Source organism: Tachysurus fulvidraco, chromosome 1, assembly GCF_022655615.1.
Source record: "Tachysurus fulvidraco isolate hzauxx_2018 chromosome 1, HZAU_PFXX_2.0, whole genome shotgun sequence".
In the NCBI taxonomy this organism is placed as follows: domain Eukaryota; kingdom Metazoa; phylum Chordata; class Actinopteri; order Siluriformes; family Bagridae; genus Tachysurus; species Tachysurus fulvidraco.
The window spans coordinates 23,133,670-23,153,763 of NC_062518.1; the positions used below are offsets into that span (position 1 = coordinate 23,133,670).

The 20,094-nt window shown below is 36.5% G+C and overlaps 1 pseudogene and 1 gene segment (V, D, J or C); both read right to left on the minus strand.

The window, feature by feature from the left end:
- Positions 1-6,996: 6,996 nt before the first annotated feature.
- LOC113633910 lies at positions 6,997-7,616 on the minus strand. The segment is given in 2 exon segments: positions 6,997-7,441; positions 7,567-7,616. Coding segments are annotated over 2 exon segments (438 nt in total).
- A 3,129-nt stretch (positions 7,617-10,745) lies between these two features.
- LOC113633893 lies at positions 10,746-11,672 on the minus strand (annotated as a pseudogene).
- Between the last annotated feature and the right edge of the window lie 8,422 nt (positions 11,673-20,094).

Here is a 20,094-nt window from a genome sequence, read left to right on the forward strand (position 1 = left end):
TATATAGAGGCGCCAGCCAGTTAAGTCCGAGGAGACGTACGCTGCGCGGCAGTCAGACGTCAGAGCGGGACAACAAATATAGCAGGCAGTTGTGTTTTGAGTAGTAGGCTGACTTTGAAGATGCTTTCGGGTGCGGCAAAACGTAAAAAGGAAAAAAATGAAGAACAAAAGAAGAGACAGCGGGTGGCTTTGCAAAAGTTTCTGTCGGGCAGCCGTCTGACAGCTGTGAACGCGGTGGAAGATGCGGCGGGAAATGCGGTGGAAGATGCAAGTTTTTAATAGTCTGAATACCTTTAGTTTTCCATAGTTTAAATCCTCCATCCTTATATTTATTATTATTTATTGTTAGACCGTTTCTAAATGGTCTTGATGAATGTGAAGGAGTCATGTTTGCCTTCTTGTTCTTAATTACATTTATAAATGTTGTAAGCTATTGTATTTTGCAGAAAATCTTAATTACAACATTTATAAATGTTGTACGCTATTGCATTTTGCAGAAAATCTTAATTAAATGTGTTGATTAAATGTAAACAGAGCAAATAAACTTATTTGCTCTGTTTACATAGTTTACTGACACCTATTGGTTATTTGCTGATACTACTGCCTTAACAATGACACTCCCAATGGATGAGGATAATTTAATAGCATTTAATAGAGCCGTGTAATGATGTATAAATAATGAATATCAAAAAATAGTCTGATAGACTGTTTAATATACAACATAACCAATTTGTAACTAAAGACTGGGCTATTAAAATGTGAATTAACCTTTATTAGTAACTTTGGTAAGTTTCAGATTTCAATTCATAAATAACATCGATGGAGGGGGGCCCAAAAAATGCAGCCTGCCTAGTGTAGTCCATTTATTTAATCCGGCTCTGGCTACATCCCACAGTGTCACACACACACAACTGGCTCCAGAAGGTCTGGATCCTACACAAAGACCAGATAACCCAATGCCACTTCACTGATTGAACTCATAGGTACCCTCAACCAGAGCACACACACAACACAATGAGACATTCCTTTTACTAATAAAACAAGTAGATAAGATAGTCTAAGATTCTTATTCTTATAACCCTGTTGTAATGTGTTTCTTCTGTTAAGGCTTGCCTGACTTAAAATTATTTACTCCTTACTTTCCTGACAAGGGTGTATTTTATTCATGTGTCAGAACACAACACTGTATTAACATCAGTTACACTTTGATTACTGATCTGTGTATGTAATGTACCGCTGCTTTTATACCGTCATTACCCTTCATGTTTAGTATCCAAATGACCACAAAATTATCGGTTGCTCATTTTTCAAACAATGGTGTATTTTATTTGAGCACGAAAGGCGCCATACCGTCTTAATACACCTTGGATAAAATTTTAAAGTCATCTAAAAGTTTGATAGCTAAACCACGCCCACAGACACCTGAAACAAAGCGAGTTTTTCCCTCCGAAATCTCAGGCCGTAGTATTGGCCATCTCCCCAAAGATGGGTGGAGTTTGCGACCTTTAAATTGTCACAAACACCACTAATCCGTGGTCAGACTTTCGGAACAGCTTGGAGACGACTCCATCTTCCTTCAAAGAAGTTCCAGCAAGCTTCACTTCCAAGAACGACAACTATTCTGATCTTCAGGAGAACTTGGAAGAACATCTGACCCCACCCTAACTGACTATTCAGAGATTTCTCTGTTGCATCCTGACTCTTGTGCAGTAAGCTAATGCAAGTAACCGTTTCCTTTACCAACCAATTTAGATGCGTATTTTAAGTATGAACCTTGTATTGAGTCTTAAGGTGAATTTAAGTTTCCGGTGACTATTTCCCAGTAAGGGTGTGATTAATTTTGAAGTCTAAGCTTGCCATTCCTTTCCTTCCTTTCTCTAATTTCTTCTTTCCAGTCTCTTCCTCCCTTTCCCCAATTATAATTCCTTTTGTGTTGTTTTATTTTCATCTTCGTTTTCTCTATTTCTTTTGTTTGTTTGTGTAGTTAGTTTTATGTTGTGTTTGTCTCATTCATTAAATGCCATATTTTGTGCCACAAGTGATTGTCTCTGAGTATCGCTCACAAACTTAAGGTACCTGCAACATGTGGTCTGTACTACATGCTCTATTAAGTTCATTTATTTTAAATTACGGTGTAAAGTAAAAGGGAAGTGAATCTTTCTTGGCCGGGAAGATACCGCTTTCATAGAATTAATAAAGGTTACACGGCCTGTTCACCAGACGAGTCGACCAAATAAGTGTAACGTTAATTCCATTGCCGTTAATTTCAACTTAGGTTAAAATATTTAGGAGTCACTATAACACGTTATAATTACTTATAAATATTTACCTTGCTTCGCGAGCCAAAATCGCTACAAATATTAACTGAATAAAATATTAAATAAATAATTAAAAACAACATCCATGTTTTGATTCTCTTTTTTTGGATCTCGAGTGTGTAGTCGGCCCCCGAACTGCTGTTTGATAGTTAATGCAGCCCTCGGGCTGAAAAGTTTGGAGACCCCTGCACTAGACCAAAACCACAATGTCTCAGTGTAGAGCTCTGTCCTTTCAGCTGGTTCATATAGTCACCTTTAACATTATACTATTTTTGGATTTCTGTTAAACCTTTTTACATTTTATTCATTGCTGGCTATAAAAGCTGAATTAGTGCTACTGTTTGTTGGAAATGTCATGTGTCATGTTAAACAAAGAAAAATTGTCAAAAGACATAAAAGTATTTTTCCCAAAGTAAGTCACTTTATCTTAAACATTAGATGTATAGCCTTATTTCTATCAGTGTGTCTGTGACATTACTAAAACTACTATTTATTATATAATCACATCCAAACCCACAAGTGCTTAGTGCCCTGCAGCTGCAACCTAACAAATGCTGGCAGATAAAAATGTGTTGAGGAAATTCTGAATGTCACAGTTCTAGTGGGAACAGAATAGAGTTAACTCAAACCTCAGAGACATCCGTAATCTCACAGTCATGTTTTAAAATAGATTCAGTAATAGAAACATTGGCCTTTAGCAATCAAATGCACACACAGTTAAAATGAATTTTTACTGAACTTTCTACTCTCTAGAGGAGTTTCTTTATTTATCCATTTCATCTTCTGTATAATCTGTACAATTGTATCTGTACAATCAAACTCACTTCTCTTCTGAGAGGATTGTAAAAGGACATTGCTCTAGTTCACATCCTACAAAGTAACATGCAGCTGTACATACATGCATAACACACACAATATTGAATGACTAAATGAATGCACCATTTAATTAATCAGTAAATTTTAAATGATTTGATTACAGTGCATCATGGACAAAACTGTCAGGAAAAGTTCAATAAACTTAATTTCATGTCCTGTGCACCTGTAACACACTCTGGAGTGTTTGCTTCTTTATTCATTTATACCACAAAAATACTACAATTATCGTTTGTGTCTGTGGTTAACTGATAACAGGTTGGTAAAGGGAGGATCTTTGTTGTGGTTTTATACGTTTTTGTAAAGCCTTTCACTGACTCTGTATCACTGTGTTCCAACTCTTAGAGCACAGTGATAGAGAGCAGAATCTGAGAGCTTTAGACCTCTGATAGTAAGTTCAGTAGAGTCTCTGCTTGTTTTTGCCTCTAATCGCGTGTCAGTGGGTTTGCGCTCTTGGGACCATGACCTTGCTTCTTTATACAGTAAAAACTGATGTGCGCTGTTAGGATTTTGTTTGTACCAATAAAGCCGAACATATTCACTGCTTGTCTCATATGAACATTTCAGAGTAACATTGTTTGTTTCTTTCCCTACAATTCTGGCATCTTCATTCTTTGGTCCAATTTTATCTGCAAAACTGCCTGGAGTGAAAAATAAATAAATATGCAACGAATTCTTCAAAATCAAATATTAACCTGGTAAATTAGGAAATTACTATATGCCTTAAAAACAAACATAAATATTAGAAAATACAATGAATTACCTGTAACTAGAGTGAGAATCAGTGGTGTGTATCTCACTATGTACAGTAAGTTGGATTGTTGAGCCATTTCTGAACACAGCTCTGTGACGATTCTGTATAATAGTGCTGTATGTGCTGAACTTTACACGTCTCTGGAAGGCCACACCCAGGAAGTGACACTGTTGTAGCGGAACTTGTCTGTCTGCTCTTTAAATGAAATTTTTTTGCATCTGTCTCAGCCCTGCATCGCACCTGTTACATTTTTATGCTAGATTTGTATATATGTTTCATGTCTAACAAATGTAAAATATTATAGCCTAAAACTCTTTCCTTAGTTCTGGAGATTTCCTCATTACCTCATTGCTGGTCTGAATGAATGGTCTTAGATACTTTAGAAACTTGTATGTCTCCAAATTTAGCTTCACCCACTTGTATTTATTCATCATCATCATCACTATTATGATTCATCTCATTTTATTTATTCAGTCTGCTTTTAACTCTCAAAAACTAAAAAAATATTTTCTAGCAGCTGTTACATTATACTAGAATAAATCCCCAAACCTGCTATGAGACCTACAAATTATATAATAAAGTTTAAACCCACTCTACTTTATAAAAAATATAAGCAGCTGCTTATTATCCTGCAGCTGCAGACAAAAATGTTCATTCATTCATTATTCTTCTTCAGTAACTGCTTTATCCTGGTCAGGGTTGCAGTGGATCTGAATTATATCCTAACTCTACTGGGCATAAAGCAGGAAATAGATCCTAGATGGGACATGAGTCCAAAGCAGGAAACTATGTACACACACATTTACACACTTATTCAACTTAATAATGTGATCATTCAAACAATCAGCTACAGGAAGCTTTGATAAAGTTGGAATCATAAATACAGAAAAAAAACAACATCCAGCTCAAAAGGCTAGAGCCATCCCTGATCACATAATTATGTTTTAGATTCTCTTTGTATATTCATCAAAGTGTGTGCAAGCAATAAACATAAATCATAAAACAATGAAAATTTAAATCCACTAACAGTTTCCTTATTCAAACGTTTCATCTTTATTGCATCTGTACAAGCCAACTAAATCTAACAAATTAACATATGTATATAAAAACATATTCATATGAATGAATCAAAGAATCAATCATTCAGTTACTTATTTAATGAATGTAGTGAATCTTTGGCAAAAACTGAGCAGAAAAGTTGCATTAATTGTATTACACATTTTATCCATCAGTGACACCAAACATTTATTCTCTAGTAGTGTCATTAAATTATAATTTCTAGAATGAGAAATGAACATTTTACTGTGAATAATGTGTAGCTGTTCATCTCTCTTTTATTATCTGTTTATTGAAGTTGCATTTGTTTCCTTAATTTGTTCTTTATGTATGAGGTTAACTGATCAGTGGGTAAAAGAAGTCTCTTACAATTTCTGTGGTTTTTACACACTTTAAGTTTTTGTAAAGCCTTTCACTTTACTCTGTACAGTGACTCTGTATTACTGTGATCCTACTTGAAGAGCACAATGATAGAGTGTAGAATCTGAGATCTGTAGATCTTTTATAGTAAGTTCAGTAGAGTCTGAGGATGTTCTTGACTCTAATCGCTGACCTTGCACCTTTATACAGTAAAAACTGTGGTGTGCTGTTAGGATATTGTTTGTACCAGTGAAGGTAAACCTAAATGCTACTTGACTCATATGAACATCTCAGAGTAACAGTGTCTGTTTCTTTTCCCTCAGGTTTAGCCTTGTTTTCTGTCGGCCCAATATTATCTGCAGCCTGTTGTAAACAAAAATATATAAATAAATATAAACAAAATATACCTAAAACATTGACTAAAAACACTTAATTAACAGCTGAAAGTTAACGACCTGTAACGAGTGAGAATCAGTGGTGTGTATCTCACTATGTACAGTAAGTCGTATAGTTGAGCCATTTCTGAACACAGCTCTGTGATGATTCTGTATAATAGTGCTGTATGTGCTGAACTTTACACGTCTCTAGAAGGCCACACCCAGGAAGTGACACTGTTGAAGTGTAACTTTGTACAGATCATCACTTCACAGTATCAGTGATCATGAACGATTTTACTTGCTATCTATTACAGGTTCTGCAGATGCAGGGACATTCTTATTATTCAAGAATCAAAACTAAAGTAAATTGCCAAAGAAACATGTTAAAGTTTAGTGAAAGTTTAGTCTTAGTGATGCGACAAACAGTTATGTATGGTGACCCATACTCAGAATTCGTTCTCTGCATTTAACCCATTCAAAGTGCACACAGACACACACACTCGTAGCAGTGGGCAGCCATTTATGTTGCGGCAAACGGGGAGCAGTTCCGGGGGGGGCAGCCAGAGACTCGAACACACAACCTTAGGGTTAGGAGTCAAACTCTCTAACCATTAGGCCACGACTTCCCCACACATCAAATCTCAAAGGAAGAACTGTTCCTCAAAGAACTAACATTTAATTATCACTGTAATGGTTTGGCATTTTGGGGTATTTCTATCATTTGAACTTTACACTGTCATTCACTAAGGTACCTAAAGTCAGTCACTAAATCCTGCCACCACTGGCTATGAGAGGCAGCACAGTGAGAGTCTGGAGTGTTTTAATGAGCTTGCTAGATTGTGCTGTCGACTCTTAGCTGATCACAAATAACATTTGCATGTTATTTGTGATCAGCTAAGAGTCGACAGCACAATGACCAACACTAACAGACAGAAGGAGCACACAGTTGTCTGATTAAGCTGACTGGTTAATATCAGTGTTCTGGTTCAAGTGCTGATTTATAAGCTGTAAATAATGAAGAGTGAAGTCTTCAGTTAACTAGTGTTAAAATCAGTATTGTAGTTTATTTAAATACATATTGTTATTAAACTTTGTGTTCCATTTTCATTACATCAGGGGAATAACAACATAACAGCATGAACCTTAGCAGAAATAATTTTCTTTGATTAAAGATGAACATTTATTTTGAAAGGAAATCTTCTACTATTATTTAACCAATAATCATTGCAAATAAATGTAAGAGGACCATTGTTGATACAAAGCAAATAAACATCAAAGTCTGAGAATTAAGAAAGAAAACTGTTTTTAAATGAAACAGATAAACAGCTCCACCTGCTGAGAAACAAATATAAAGCTTGACTTTTTGTACAGTCTGTTAGAGTTTTGTGTCACTGTGGGCTCCATGGCGCAGTAGTACAGTGCAGAGTCTGATACTGCTGCAGGAAAAATCTCCAGATCTACTTTCTTCTCGTTTTTACTAAGTTTGATGGCTAGTCGTGGGTCAAGCTTATGTTTAGTTCTAGTGTCACTATCTGTGGATTCATGAATCAGCAGCAGAAACTCTGGTTCTGATTGAGGTTCTTGTCGATACCAGTGGAGATAGTAAGCTGATTGATCATATGTGCAGGTCAGTGTGATGTTGCTGCCTTGACTTGAAGATATGGTGGTTTGGTCTGGTGTAATTCTGCTGTCAACAGCACCTGCTGTAAAGACAATGCAACAACATAAACATTTCTATTTTCATTTTGCTAAATGAATCACCATGTTTAGATAACAGTACAAATCTCCAGCACCCACCTAAAGGTTATGTATAATATAAATGACTTACCAATATTTTTGACATTTATCAATACAAAGAAGAATAACATGATTGTTCTGTGTGTCTCTTGCAGTAGATATAAATGTCAGTATCTCTGTGAAACTGTCTAAACTCTATCTCACCACATCAAGCTCCACCTACTGAGGTGTAGTCATGTCACTTCTGACATCAGTGCCTCAGACTAGAATTTATTTATGTCACTTCGAACACCATTTACATTGAGTAATTTAAATCAATACTAATCCAATTATTCAAACAAATATTCAATTTTGATAATGCAGTTCATCATTCGTATTAATTCTCTTAATGTTTCCATATTTTGTTGGATCTTCTAATAATTTTACACAGTTCAAATCTATACGGACGTTCTCTGGTTAATGTTGTTTGGCAATATATCATTATACGTTTAATAATACAATTACATTGTAATATTGTACTGAAACACTAAGCAATTCAATAACTTAAATATTGTCACAACCAGGAAGGAAGGAGACAGACCCATATGCAGGATAGCTTCAAATGAAAGGGGTTTAATAAATAATGAAGACAAAACAGTAAAAGACGAGAACGAAAACAATACAAGACTGACAATGACTAGGGTAACCAAACGTAACTAATGATTCCGCGCTGCCATCGGCAACGCGGCTCACTTACGTATAAAAGACAATGAGACACGATTAGGAACAGATGTGGAGACAGAGAGGAGCTGACAAAGGCAGGGCAGAAACGTGACGAGGAACGTAAACAAAGGCATATGGCCAAAATTCCAGGCTGAGTCCTGACAAATATACAGCACCTGTTCATTTTACTTTATATAACTAGTGAGTCATTAATATGGCTGTGTTGTACAGTACTTCAACATTAATCATCTATACAATACTGCAAGCTTTTACCTGTTTGTGTGGTGTTTACATTATTATTATAGACAACCGTCAAAGGTAACACAAACACAAAAGGGAGTCTTGAACGTTGTCAAGGCTCTCTATATCATCTTTGAATCCATAGACAAGCTTGTACAGCATCCTACCCCAGACCTTCTAAGTTTACAAGCATTGCCACAGTGCTGATGGACGGTTGTTTGGAAACATCTGTATGCGAACAAGGTAAAAATAAAACACACATGAAGAAAAAATCAAGTAAAACCTGCATTTGTAATTGTAGTATGATTGTCTGTATTATATATTTACAGATTGTACAGGATGTCTAAGTGTTCGTATAAATATAGTGCAGTGATGCCCAAAACAAGCAGAAGCTGTTTGTCTTGAAAGAAAAGCTGCAGCCACACACAGAACTGAGAGATGTAGGAGAGCAGATCAGGATTCTGCATTAATACAAACAATATGTTTATTCAAGTGTACTGTTAATATTTAATTAAGCTCAAATTAAGTAAGTATGCTTATATTGACAAATACACAGACAAGGTTAAGTATATACATGGGTTAGGAGTCAAACTCCCTAACCATTAGGCCCTATACATGGTACTTATACTTAACTACACATGGCTTGTACTAACAAAAGTGTCTATTTGACAAACTTCCAACACATACTAATTAATAACAAATGTAATCAATAATCTCTGAAATACCAGACAAAAAATAATGTTTACTCACATAGTGAAAGCCACAGATACATAAATATAGCAGTGAACATGAATAAAATAAAAATAAATAAAAATATTCTGAAGTTTTTCTGTACTCTAATAAGTTAACATCATAAAGGTTCATGAAGCTCCACCACACAGCATCACATGGCAGTGTCACTAATGTTACTGACGGATAGATGACTTTACATTCAGCCTCATATGAGGAACCTGTTTTGAGACGTTCTGTTAAACACTTTAATCTATAATTAGACATTAGACTTAGACATTAGTTAGAGCTTGTTGCAAATTATACATTAATACGATGTGAAGTGATTAAATGTTCAGTTAGTGTTACTACATGACCATTAGAGATGTGTCCATACAGCACTAAGAGCATTAGTCTCAGATAAGATAAGGTAAGACAGAACTTTATTAATCGTGAAGGAAATTCTTTTGCCAGTACACAGCAGAAATAAATATCAATGGATTACAAATAAAATATGCGACATAAACAAAATGTCTGAAAAGATGTGCTTGTGAATTAAGATGATAATGCACATGATATGATATTAACACATATTTTTGTTGTTGCTGTTGTTCTTTCGGCCGCTCCCTATCCACCGCAGCAGATCATCCGGCCCTCATATTTGATATAGCACATGTTTTAAACCAGATTCTCTTTCTGACACAACCTTCTTATTTTTATCTGAGCTTGAATATAATATTTTTGCTTGAAATATTTATCTTGTGCAAAACCAGTAATGACAATGCTGCTGTTTATTATTCACCCATTTCATCATGTTTTATCTGGATGATCAATCTCAAATCTGCCCTGAAGTACTCAGGTGAATGTTGGTGAGTGAGGGAAGGACCTGGTGACTCTGTGACATACGTCAGAAATAGATCCATGTCATTTCTGTTTAAAGTGTATAAGCAGTCATGCTACCTGATTACACTAGTCAGATAAATTGTTAAATTTAAGCCAGAGGCTTAGAAAGCACAAACAATAACAAAATGCATGGCATGTAATAACATATATACGCACAATAAATAATAATCTCATTTATATTACTTTATATGTATTCTATACTGTTGATTGGAATATCAGGGTTTAAGTGACCCAGTGCTATGAAGCCAACTGCCTAAACTGCGGTATGTGAAGGAAAGAATTTCACTGTGCTATATTGTGTGAGACAAATAAAGGCCTCTTCTTCTTTTAGACATTTTTAAATGTTAAATATATAACAGTCCCGTACATGTGGCTGCAGCTACATTATCGATACCCCGCCATTAGCACACCTCCACAAACCCAGCAGCAGGCTAAAATGAAGTTTGTGACTCTGAACATTGGTAAGGATGTCCTGGCATCCAGGACATCCTGGCACCAGGTCCGTGGCCCAGTGGTTGGGGACCACTGCCCTAAGAGATGGTGAGATGGAGATTTAGAATGGAGTTTTAAAAAATTCATGTAACCCTTATAATTTTTTCCACAATAACAACAATGTCTTGACATAATAATGGTCAATCTTAAATTGTTTAAATTGTTTTAAAAGTCAATAAAAGGCACATTCACACAAATTTACAAAGAAATCCTTCTTTGTTTACATTACAAAAACAGAAAAAAGTGTGTTTCAGTGTGAGTTCCACTGTGTGGGAGGGGTTTAAGAAAAACTGGAATGGGCAGTTCGTCCGGATTTTTAGGAAATTCATGAGGACATAGTTGAGCCAGAGTTCTTTGCATAGCTATGAGAAAGTAGTTAAACGTCTCCACTCCCAGATCTTTGGACCAGTACTGTGGATCATTTTTTCAGTGAGCTCTTCATTTTGAACTGCACTTCAGGCATGAACATGAGCAGCCTTTCCAGGCACAAAATCTTGGCATGTGTGTTCACTTTGGAGGTCCGTAGATGCTTGAGAATGAGATCCAGTGGTGTCATACCATTGTGATCCTCAGCTTGTGGTGAAGCCCCAATTTGCAGTAACATTATGACTGCTCATATGCCAGATGGAGTGGAGTTCTGCCCTCCTCCATGTGTTTGCATTCTCCTCGGTTCATGTCAGACCGTAGAGTGAGCATTCTATGTGCCACATGAAGAATGAGAGCCATTATGTCCTTCCTGTTGTAGCGGACAGCCATGGCTAACTGCCGAACAGATGATGGACAGCAGCAGAAATTCTCACCTGACATGGCAAGAGCACCATCTGAGAACTGATTCAGCAAGTATTGTGCGTAAACTCGGGAGTCGTGCATTATGGCAGTGCTTCAGATGGAGTGTATGTCTGTTGCCGGCTGCCTTCTTCCCAGTGAAATATCTCCATGTTGCGCATGTCCTACATCCACAGTGGTTCGTGGTCCCTTAAAGCTTGGCAAAAAAGAGAAGAACATGCATTTCTTGCATGTGCCATCCATCTTGCCAGGCTACACCAGGTATTATGATACACATTTCATGTGATTCATTCCATTTAGTCCTGTTGGTGTAACAAGAAGCTAGCAGAGATAGTGTGTGAGTACAGCATTCACAAATAAGCAAACACAACCCTGTTTTTTTAATCACACGATAACAAATTGTAGGAATTTTTGAATCTACTTTAGAGTAGATTTAATCCATCATGAGTAAACCAGAGGCAACTGTTACATGGAAGAAACCTTTGATTTGACATGAGGAAGAAAGCTTAAGGTATCCAGGTGTATAACAAAGCGTGATATCCAGAAATAGTAATCTGTATATCTATTTAATAATTAAATTGACTAGGCCTTTCATCAATAAATTTCTTTTGATCCATGATTCTCTGAGTGATTACTTCATTTTGATTAGCTTATCTACTACAGCTAAGGCACTTAGGCTTAATTGATTTTGTGCTATAATGTCTGATTTTAATACAATTTAGATTCAGGTAGTTAGATTGAGTTATTATATTTTTACACTTTATCACACACTCTCCTTCTCAAGTCTGTTAAACACCAGACTTGAAAAAAGCCACACTTTTGGAAAAATGTTGATTTATTTGTTTCAGCATATAACATTAATGAACTCGTATAGGTGAGCAGCTCTGCTGTATGGGTTAGAGAATGTAGCAGTGATGAAAAGACATGAGGCAGAGATGGAGGTAGCAGAGATGAGGATGTTGAGGTTCTCTTTAGGAGTGACGAGGATGGACAGGATTAGGAACGAGCACAACAGAGGAACAGCTCAGGTTGGCTGTTTTGGGGACAAAGTCTGAAAGACTAGATTGAGATGGTTTGGACATGTATAGAGGAGGGAGATGCTTAAATTGCTAGAAGGATGTTGGAGATGGAGCTGCCAGGTAAGAGGTCAAGAGGTAGGACAAAGAGGACATATATGGATGTGTTAAATGAGGACATAAGTTAATTAGTTTGCAATAAAACTTTTTTTGGTTTTTTAAATTTAGGACAACCTGCATCTAAGCCATTCCACATTTTTAAAAGTATTTTTAAAAGTATTTTAATAATGCATGTAAATGTTTATTATGAATGTCATTTATTCACCTAATTTCTATTCTTATGGACTGATGAGCTGTCAGACCAAGACATCAGGTAGTTTTTCTGCCTCACATTTTCATGCTCCCCAGTTGGAGATTGAGCTCAAGTTACTGTCTGTACAATGGCTCACTGTATCTCCATGTGTTTCCTCTGGCTTTTCTGGTCTTCACACATCCTTGCATCATTCCCTGTGTTCCCAATAAAAGCTACAATAATGAAAAAAATTTGCTGTCTCCTAATAATCTAAAATTTGTCAAACTATAATATATTTATAATATATAATATATTTAATTTATATCTCTTAATTATAAATTGCATGAGAGACAGAATTACCAAAAATAATATGTAAATTACTCAAAATCATTGTTAGAACTGCTTTCAATATAACAAAACAAGGTTTTTGTACAGTGCAGCTGGATTTCCTGTCACTGTGGGCTGCAGAGCACAGTAGTATAGAGCAGAGTCTGACACAGCAGCAGAGGAGATGATCAGATCCACTTGTTTATCATCAACTTTAACAGACATTCGTTGGGGAGTGTTGGATATTGGATTTCCACTTTTATGAATATAAAGAAGGAACTCAGGATAACTTTGATATTGTCTGTACCAGTGCAGGTAGCTGTTTGCTGCACTACTGGTTGATTTGTATCTGCAGGACATAGTAACATCAACACCTTCATCTACAACTTTATGAGTGAAACGTGTCTCTATTGAATCTGCCATGGAGCCACCTGTCATAGAGAAGAAAACAATGTTTTTAACATATACAAAATCAAACCAGAATTACATACAGAAATTATGCTTTCTAACAGCAAACAAGTAACAATACATAACTCCTAAACTAACCAACATTCAATGTTAACTCACCTAGTGAAAGCCAAAGACACATGCATATAAAAGTGAACATGATGATATATTTATGAATGAAAATATTCTGAGCTCTTTCTTTTGTCTGATATGTTAACATCATAAAGGTTCATGAAGCTCAGCCCACAGCATCACATGACAGTGTTTCTAATGTTACTGACAGATTGTTGATTTATACTGAAGCTTTCTGGCTTTACATTCAGCCTCACATTAGTAACTTGTCCTGAGCACATGTTAAACAAACACAAACTGATAGCAGGAAAAAATTAATGTAGCAAGTTAATTAATTAATTATAATAATTTATTTATTTAATAATTTAAAACTAATGACCTGTTTATTAAAAAGGATTACAAACATTTCACTGTGGTGAGGAACAAACCAGACTCTTTACTTTCTCTTGTCTATTATTTTTTTGAGTCAGTGTCATCTGAATAATTGGATTTTAAGACTATCAGGTTTTATTACAACTGATTCTGATTGGTTCTCAACAGCACTAAGATTGCAAATCATGTACAATCTGTTTTTAGGCAATGCATAATATGTGAGTACTATCTCTGTAAGACTAAAGAATAGCTGTAGCCTACAGAATTGTGTAAAGTAGTATTCATAATCACAGAAGTCATCATCCCTGGGGGATGTAAGTAGAGTCCAAGTAATTGTAAGTAACAATAATATAACAGACTCTTGTGGTGAAAGGAAATAGACTTTATCACAAACATGTCTTTTGTGTTTGAATTTGTTTATTTCTCTTAGAAAAATTGTCTGTGATAGAGGGAAGAGAGACCCCAATGATCTTCTGTGATATTTTTAATTATAATATTAATATTAATATTGTAAAATTCGGCTATGAGGATTTAATCTGTTTTGTACTGAATTGATATAATACAAGAGTTTCACTAGTGAGCTATTCCACGACACTCTAATTTATTGAGATGCACTTGTATATATATTTTTTTCAGCATTGAAAATATCATAATTATATTCTATCAACAGTAAATGCACTATTATTAAAGGCCCATGAATTCACGTTTTATTTACTCTTTTCTTATGATATTAAATTATTTTTTTTGTCATCTTCAATTATTTCTGTAATCATCACAGACTACAATATATATATATATATATATATATATATATATATATATATATATATATATATATATATATATACAGTAAACCCCAGCTACCTTATAAACAATATTAGCACGAAGTAAGTGGCTAGAATTCTAGAATAATTGAATTCTATAACAAATGCCCTCAGTAACAACTGACACTAAATGTTCTGTTAACATCAGATAAAATATAGTTTGGATGATAGAAATGTACATGAATTGACTGCAGTGTTTAACGTGTAGTTGTTGTTTACTCTTTTCTTTTCAGCTCCATGTTATCACAAGTATTCTAAGTCTCTGTGGTTAAGTGATAATTTGGCAAAAGGAAAAGGATAATAAAACTGTAGCAAGTCCACCAGCGAGTCCCTGACCAGCCGCCAGAGGGAGCCCACACCCGAATATTAGTGCTTCAGCCCAGTTACTTCCGGTTTATGTGCATTTATTCATGCTCAGTGAGCATTGCTCACGCTGTTATTGGCCTGAAGTATTTACTGTGTTAGGATACTGTTTTTGCTGGTTGTTTTTTATTCAATAAACCTCTGTAAATGGATTCTTCTTTCGCTAATCCTTTGTTACAAAAACAAAGTAATTGCTGTTTGACTCCTAGAATGACAGGCTGTTTCTTTCCTTATAAATGACTGAAAACAATTTAACAATAAGAATTTAAGGCCATAAAAAAAAAACGTCCGGATTTTCCATACAAGGTCATAAAAACCATTTAGCCACGTCTTAAATTGATATGCTCGTCCATTAATTTGTTCTTCAATCAAAATGCGCTCACGGCGGCAATGGCATTCATTTGTTTTTCGCCTGTTGTAGTTCTGTGTGAGGAATCTGGGTGGTATCACACTGGTATCACAGCGTTCCAGAACTACAAGGTCCATGCGGCAGCATGCAGACTTGTCGGAAGGACTTTAACAGAAACCCGCGCGAACTCCGAACATACTGTATCATACTGAGTCACTGCTTAGTTTAATTGAAATCATCCTGGCTATCACAATGGGAAAATGTACCTTTAACGATCTGTGGCTCAAAGACGGTGCGTTTAGTAGCTGGCTCAAGCCCGTCGATAACAATCAGTATCAAGCCTATTGCACTCTGTGTAAGAAGACGTTGGAGCTGTCTAGTTTACGCATAAAAGCCTTGAAGTCGCATGCAAAGTCAGAAAAGCATATCGTTGCTGTAAAAGGCCTGCAGCGGGTGCAGGCGATCCGTCAGTTTTGTTCGGCTCCGTCACTAACGTTACCCGGTCCAAGTACAGCGCGGGATTTCGTCTCTGTCGCATCCAGTGCCACACACAGTGGTTTCGGATCAACCTCCACACTGAAAGCGGAGGTCTTGTGGGTGTTGAATACTGTGACCAAACACCAGTTGTACAACGGGAATGAGGATATTGCCGAACTTTTCCGAACAATGTTCCAAGACTCTGACATAGCCAAAACATTTACATGTGGGAGAGATAAGACCTCATACATCACCCGGTTTGGCTTGGCAGATTATATTAAAAAAGACCTCATCTCCAAGGTCTCGGGGCCTTATGTTCTCATGTTTGATGAAAGCTTAAATCACACAAGCAAGAAGAAACAGCTGGACATACACGTTCGGTTCTGGAATGACGACAAGGTGCATTCCCGGTACCTGGGATCACACTTCATTGGCCATTCCACAGCCCAGGATTTGCTAAAGCACTTTAAAGTAAGTAATTAAAGTTTAATATTTAAAACAAATATTATTTCTAATGCTGCATGTAATATTTGAAATAATTTCATCTTCAAACCTACGACTATGAATAGCCTAAACCCTGTGTTTGATCCATTTATTCAAACCAATTTGGAGAGTAGGGAAACCGTTATATAATAATATATGTTAATGGTCTCTACTCTGCACCACTCTAGCCATACTCTTTTGAGAAAATAGAAAAATATATACAGTATACAGTATACAGCATATATATATATATATATATATATATATATATATATATATATATATATATATATATATACTATATACAGTATAATATCACTATATAATCTAAATCTTTTAATTTGTTTCATCAATTGCATGGTGTGGTTGTATTTTCAGAAACAGCCCACATGGATAACTTGAATAGAAACAGACATGTAGGCCTAGTCAAACATTATACTTGCTTGAACTTGAAATGGGAAAAAGTGTGTGTGTGTGTGTGTGTGTGTGTGTGTGTGTGTGTGTGCATGTGCATGTGTGTGTTATCAATTAAGTGGTATGTTTATTTATCCTCATCTTTTTATTGTTTTCCCTCAAGGAGTGTGTGCAGCAGCTGAATCTCAGCAGGCTGGTCTCTGTATCGATGGATGGGCCCAATGTGAATTTAAAGTTCTTTGAGATTCTCCAATCCGACTTAAATGAAATGTATGGGGGTGCTCAGCTGGTGTCCGTGGGGAGCTGTGGGGTTCATACTCTGCACAGTGCTTTCAAGGCAGGTTTCTCCATGTGGCAGGTGGAAAAGCTGTTAAGAGCAATGCACACACTCTTTAACAATGTTCCAGCGAGGAGGGAAGACTTCGTGACAGTCACAAAGTCATCAGTGTTCCCGCTATCATTCTGTGGCCATCGATGGTTGGAGAACCTGCCTGTGGTAGAGAGAGCTCTGGAGGTCTGACCTTCACTTCAGCTGTATGTGGATGCGGTGAAAAGAAAGAAGCTGCCAAACCCTGGTACAGGCTTGTATGATACAATAGAGGCAGCTCAAAAGGATCCCCTGATCTTGGCAAAGTTGCATTTTTTTTGCGACCATCGCCCGTACCTTTGACCCCTTCCTGAAGAGGTACCAGACGGATGAGCCAGTAATGCCATTCCTTGCCAAAGACTTGGCTGAGTTGATCAAGGTAATTTAAAAATAATGTTTGTGCTTGTCTGGCTCCTATACTACTATAATTAGGTATGACTATGATGTATTATGTACACTGTGTTTCATGGATGAAATTCTTCAACCTGTGTTAATTTTTTTCTTTGTTAAAACTGTGACATTACTGCATGAAAAATATGGATGTAGGGCACTTGCATTTTTCATCTGGATTTTTCTTCTGACAGAGTATACTGAGGCGGTTTGTGAACAAGAAGTCCTACAGGACATTACAAAACTACAGCTCACCAAGCTGGACTTGAGTGAAAAGAAGATCTTGCTCCTCCCACAGAAAATTGACATTGGCCTAGGTGCAGTTAAAGCCCTGAAGGTATTATGGTCAATTTTGAAGTTGTAGTTGAAGTAATTTTAGAAATTTTGGTCAGGATACAAGAAGCAGTAATCATTATGTTGTACATTCTACTGTAGCATTTTGTACAGTCATTTTAGATTTCATGTCCCAGGCACCCTAAATTTCAACATCTACTCCTCAATTAACCGATGAGCAACCCAGATTTACACCCACACCTGGCTCCCGAATGTCTGGAGTCTCCACAAAGACCAGATAACCCCATGCGGCTCATTGGGGCCAGCAAACAGAACACACACACACACACACACACAACACAATGAGACATTCCGTTTACTAATAAAACCCAAGATAAGGTACTCTAAGGTTCTCATTCTTATAACCCTTTTTGTAATGTGTTTCTTCTTTTAAGGCTTGCCTGACTTAAAATTATTTGCTCCTTAATTTCCTGACAAGGGTGTATTTTATTCATGTGTCAGAAAACAACATTGTATTTTAAAATCCGTTATACTCTATCATCATATCTTACTGATCATGGCATGTTAATGTATACCTGTTCTAATGCCATATGACCCTTTAAGGTCTGATGTCAGAATGTATACGAAGCTATCGTTTTCTTTTTACTTCCCTAATGAAAGTGCATCTTGTTCATGTTTCATTTTTGTTTCTTTGCCTTTATCTTTGCCTTGATTAATGATCTATGTATGTAATGTACCGATGCCTTCATACCGTCATTACCCTTCATGTTTAGTATCCAAATGACCACAAAATTATCGGTTACTCATTTTTCAAGCACTGGTGTATTTTATTTGAGCACGAAAGGCGCCATACCATCTTAATACACCCTGGATCAAACTTTAAAGTCATCTAAAAGTTTGATAGCTAAACCACGCCCACAGACACCTGAAACAAAGGGAGTTTTTCCCTTCAAAATCCTGACCGAAGTATTGGTCATCTTCCCAAAGATGGGTGGAGTTCGTGACCTTTAAATTGTCACAAACACCACTAATCCGTGGTCAGACTTTCGGAACAGCTTCAAGACGACTCCATCTTCCTTCAACGAAGTTCCAGCAAGCTTTACTTCCAAGAACGACAACTGCTCTGATCTTCAGGAGAACTTGGAAGAACGTCTGACCCCACCCTAACTGACTTTTCAGAGATTTCTCTGTTGCATCCGGACTCTTGTTCAGTAAGCCAATGCAAGTAACCGTTTCCTTTACCAACCAATTTAGATGCATAATTTTAAGTAGGAATCTTTCATTGAATCTTAAGGTGAATTTAAGTTTCTGTGATGATTTCCCAGTTAGGGTGTGATTAATTTTTGAGTCTAAGCTTGCCATTTCCTTTCCTTCCTTTCTCTCTTCTTCTTTCCAGTCTCTTCCTCCCTTTCCCCAATTTTAATTTCTTTTGTTTTATTTTATTTTTCATTTTCGTTTTCCCTATTTCTTTTGTTTGTTTGTGTAGTTAGTTTTATGTTGTGTTTGTCTCATTCATTAAATGTCATAAATTTGAGCCACAGGTGACAGGTGTCTCTGAGTCTCGCTCACAAATTAAGGTACCTGCAACATCGGGTCTGAACTACATGCTCTATTGAGTTAATTTAATTTAAATTACGGTATACAGTAAAAGGAAAGCGAATCTTTCTTGGCCGGGAAGATACCGCCTTCATAGAATTAATAAAGGTATGCGGCCTGTTCGCCGGACGAACAGACCAAATAAGCGTAACCTTAATTCCAGTACCGTTAATTTCAACTTAGGTTAAAATATTTAAAAGCCACTATAACACGTTATAGTTACTTATAAATATTTACCTTGCTTCGAGAGCCAAAATCGCTACACTATTTACTTGTGTTTTTATTGTACATCCCTTTTCAGGACACTAAAATATCAGATCTCAGAGTCCTTGAATTTAGAAGGGACTGCATGCAGGGGCTGACTAATATAGTCAGAAAAGTGCAGAAGAGCCCACTCAAATATGCCACTTTTAGGCAGATGACCTGTCTGGACCCCTCTAACATGTTCAGAGACCCAGACAGGTGCAAGAAACAAATGAAATGTCTGGTGCAGACCTTTCTACAGGCAAAGCAGCTGGGTGTACACTTTCATGCCAGAGGTCATTGCATGCTGTGTGGTGCTCCATGACCTCTGATATCAAGCAGTGAAAAAGTCTAGCTCAAGCTCTGGTTAATATGTTAGTAACTACTGCTACAATTAAATAAAAGAAAAGGAAATGTATGTGACTTCTGTTCTATATGTTAAAGATGCTGACTGTATTTACA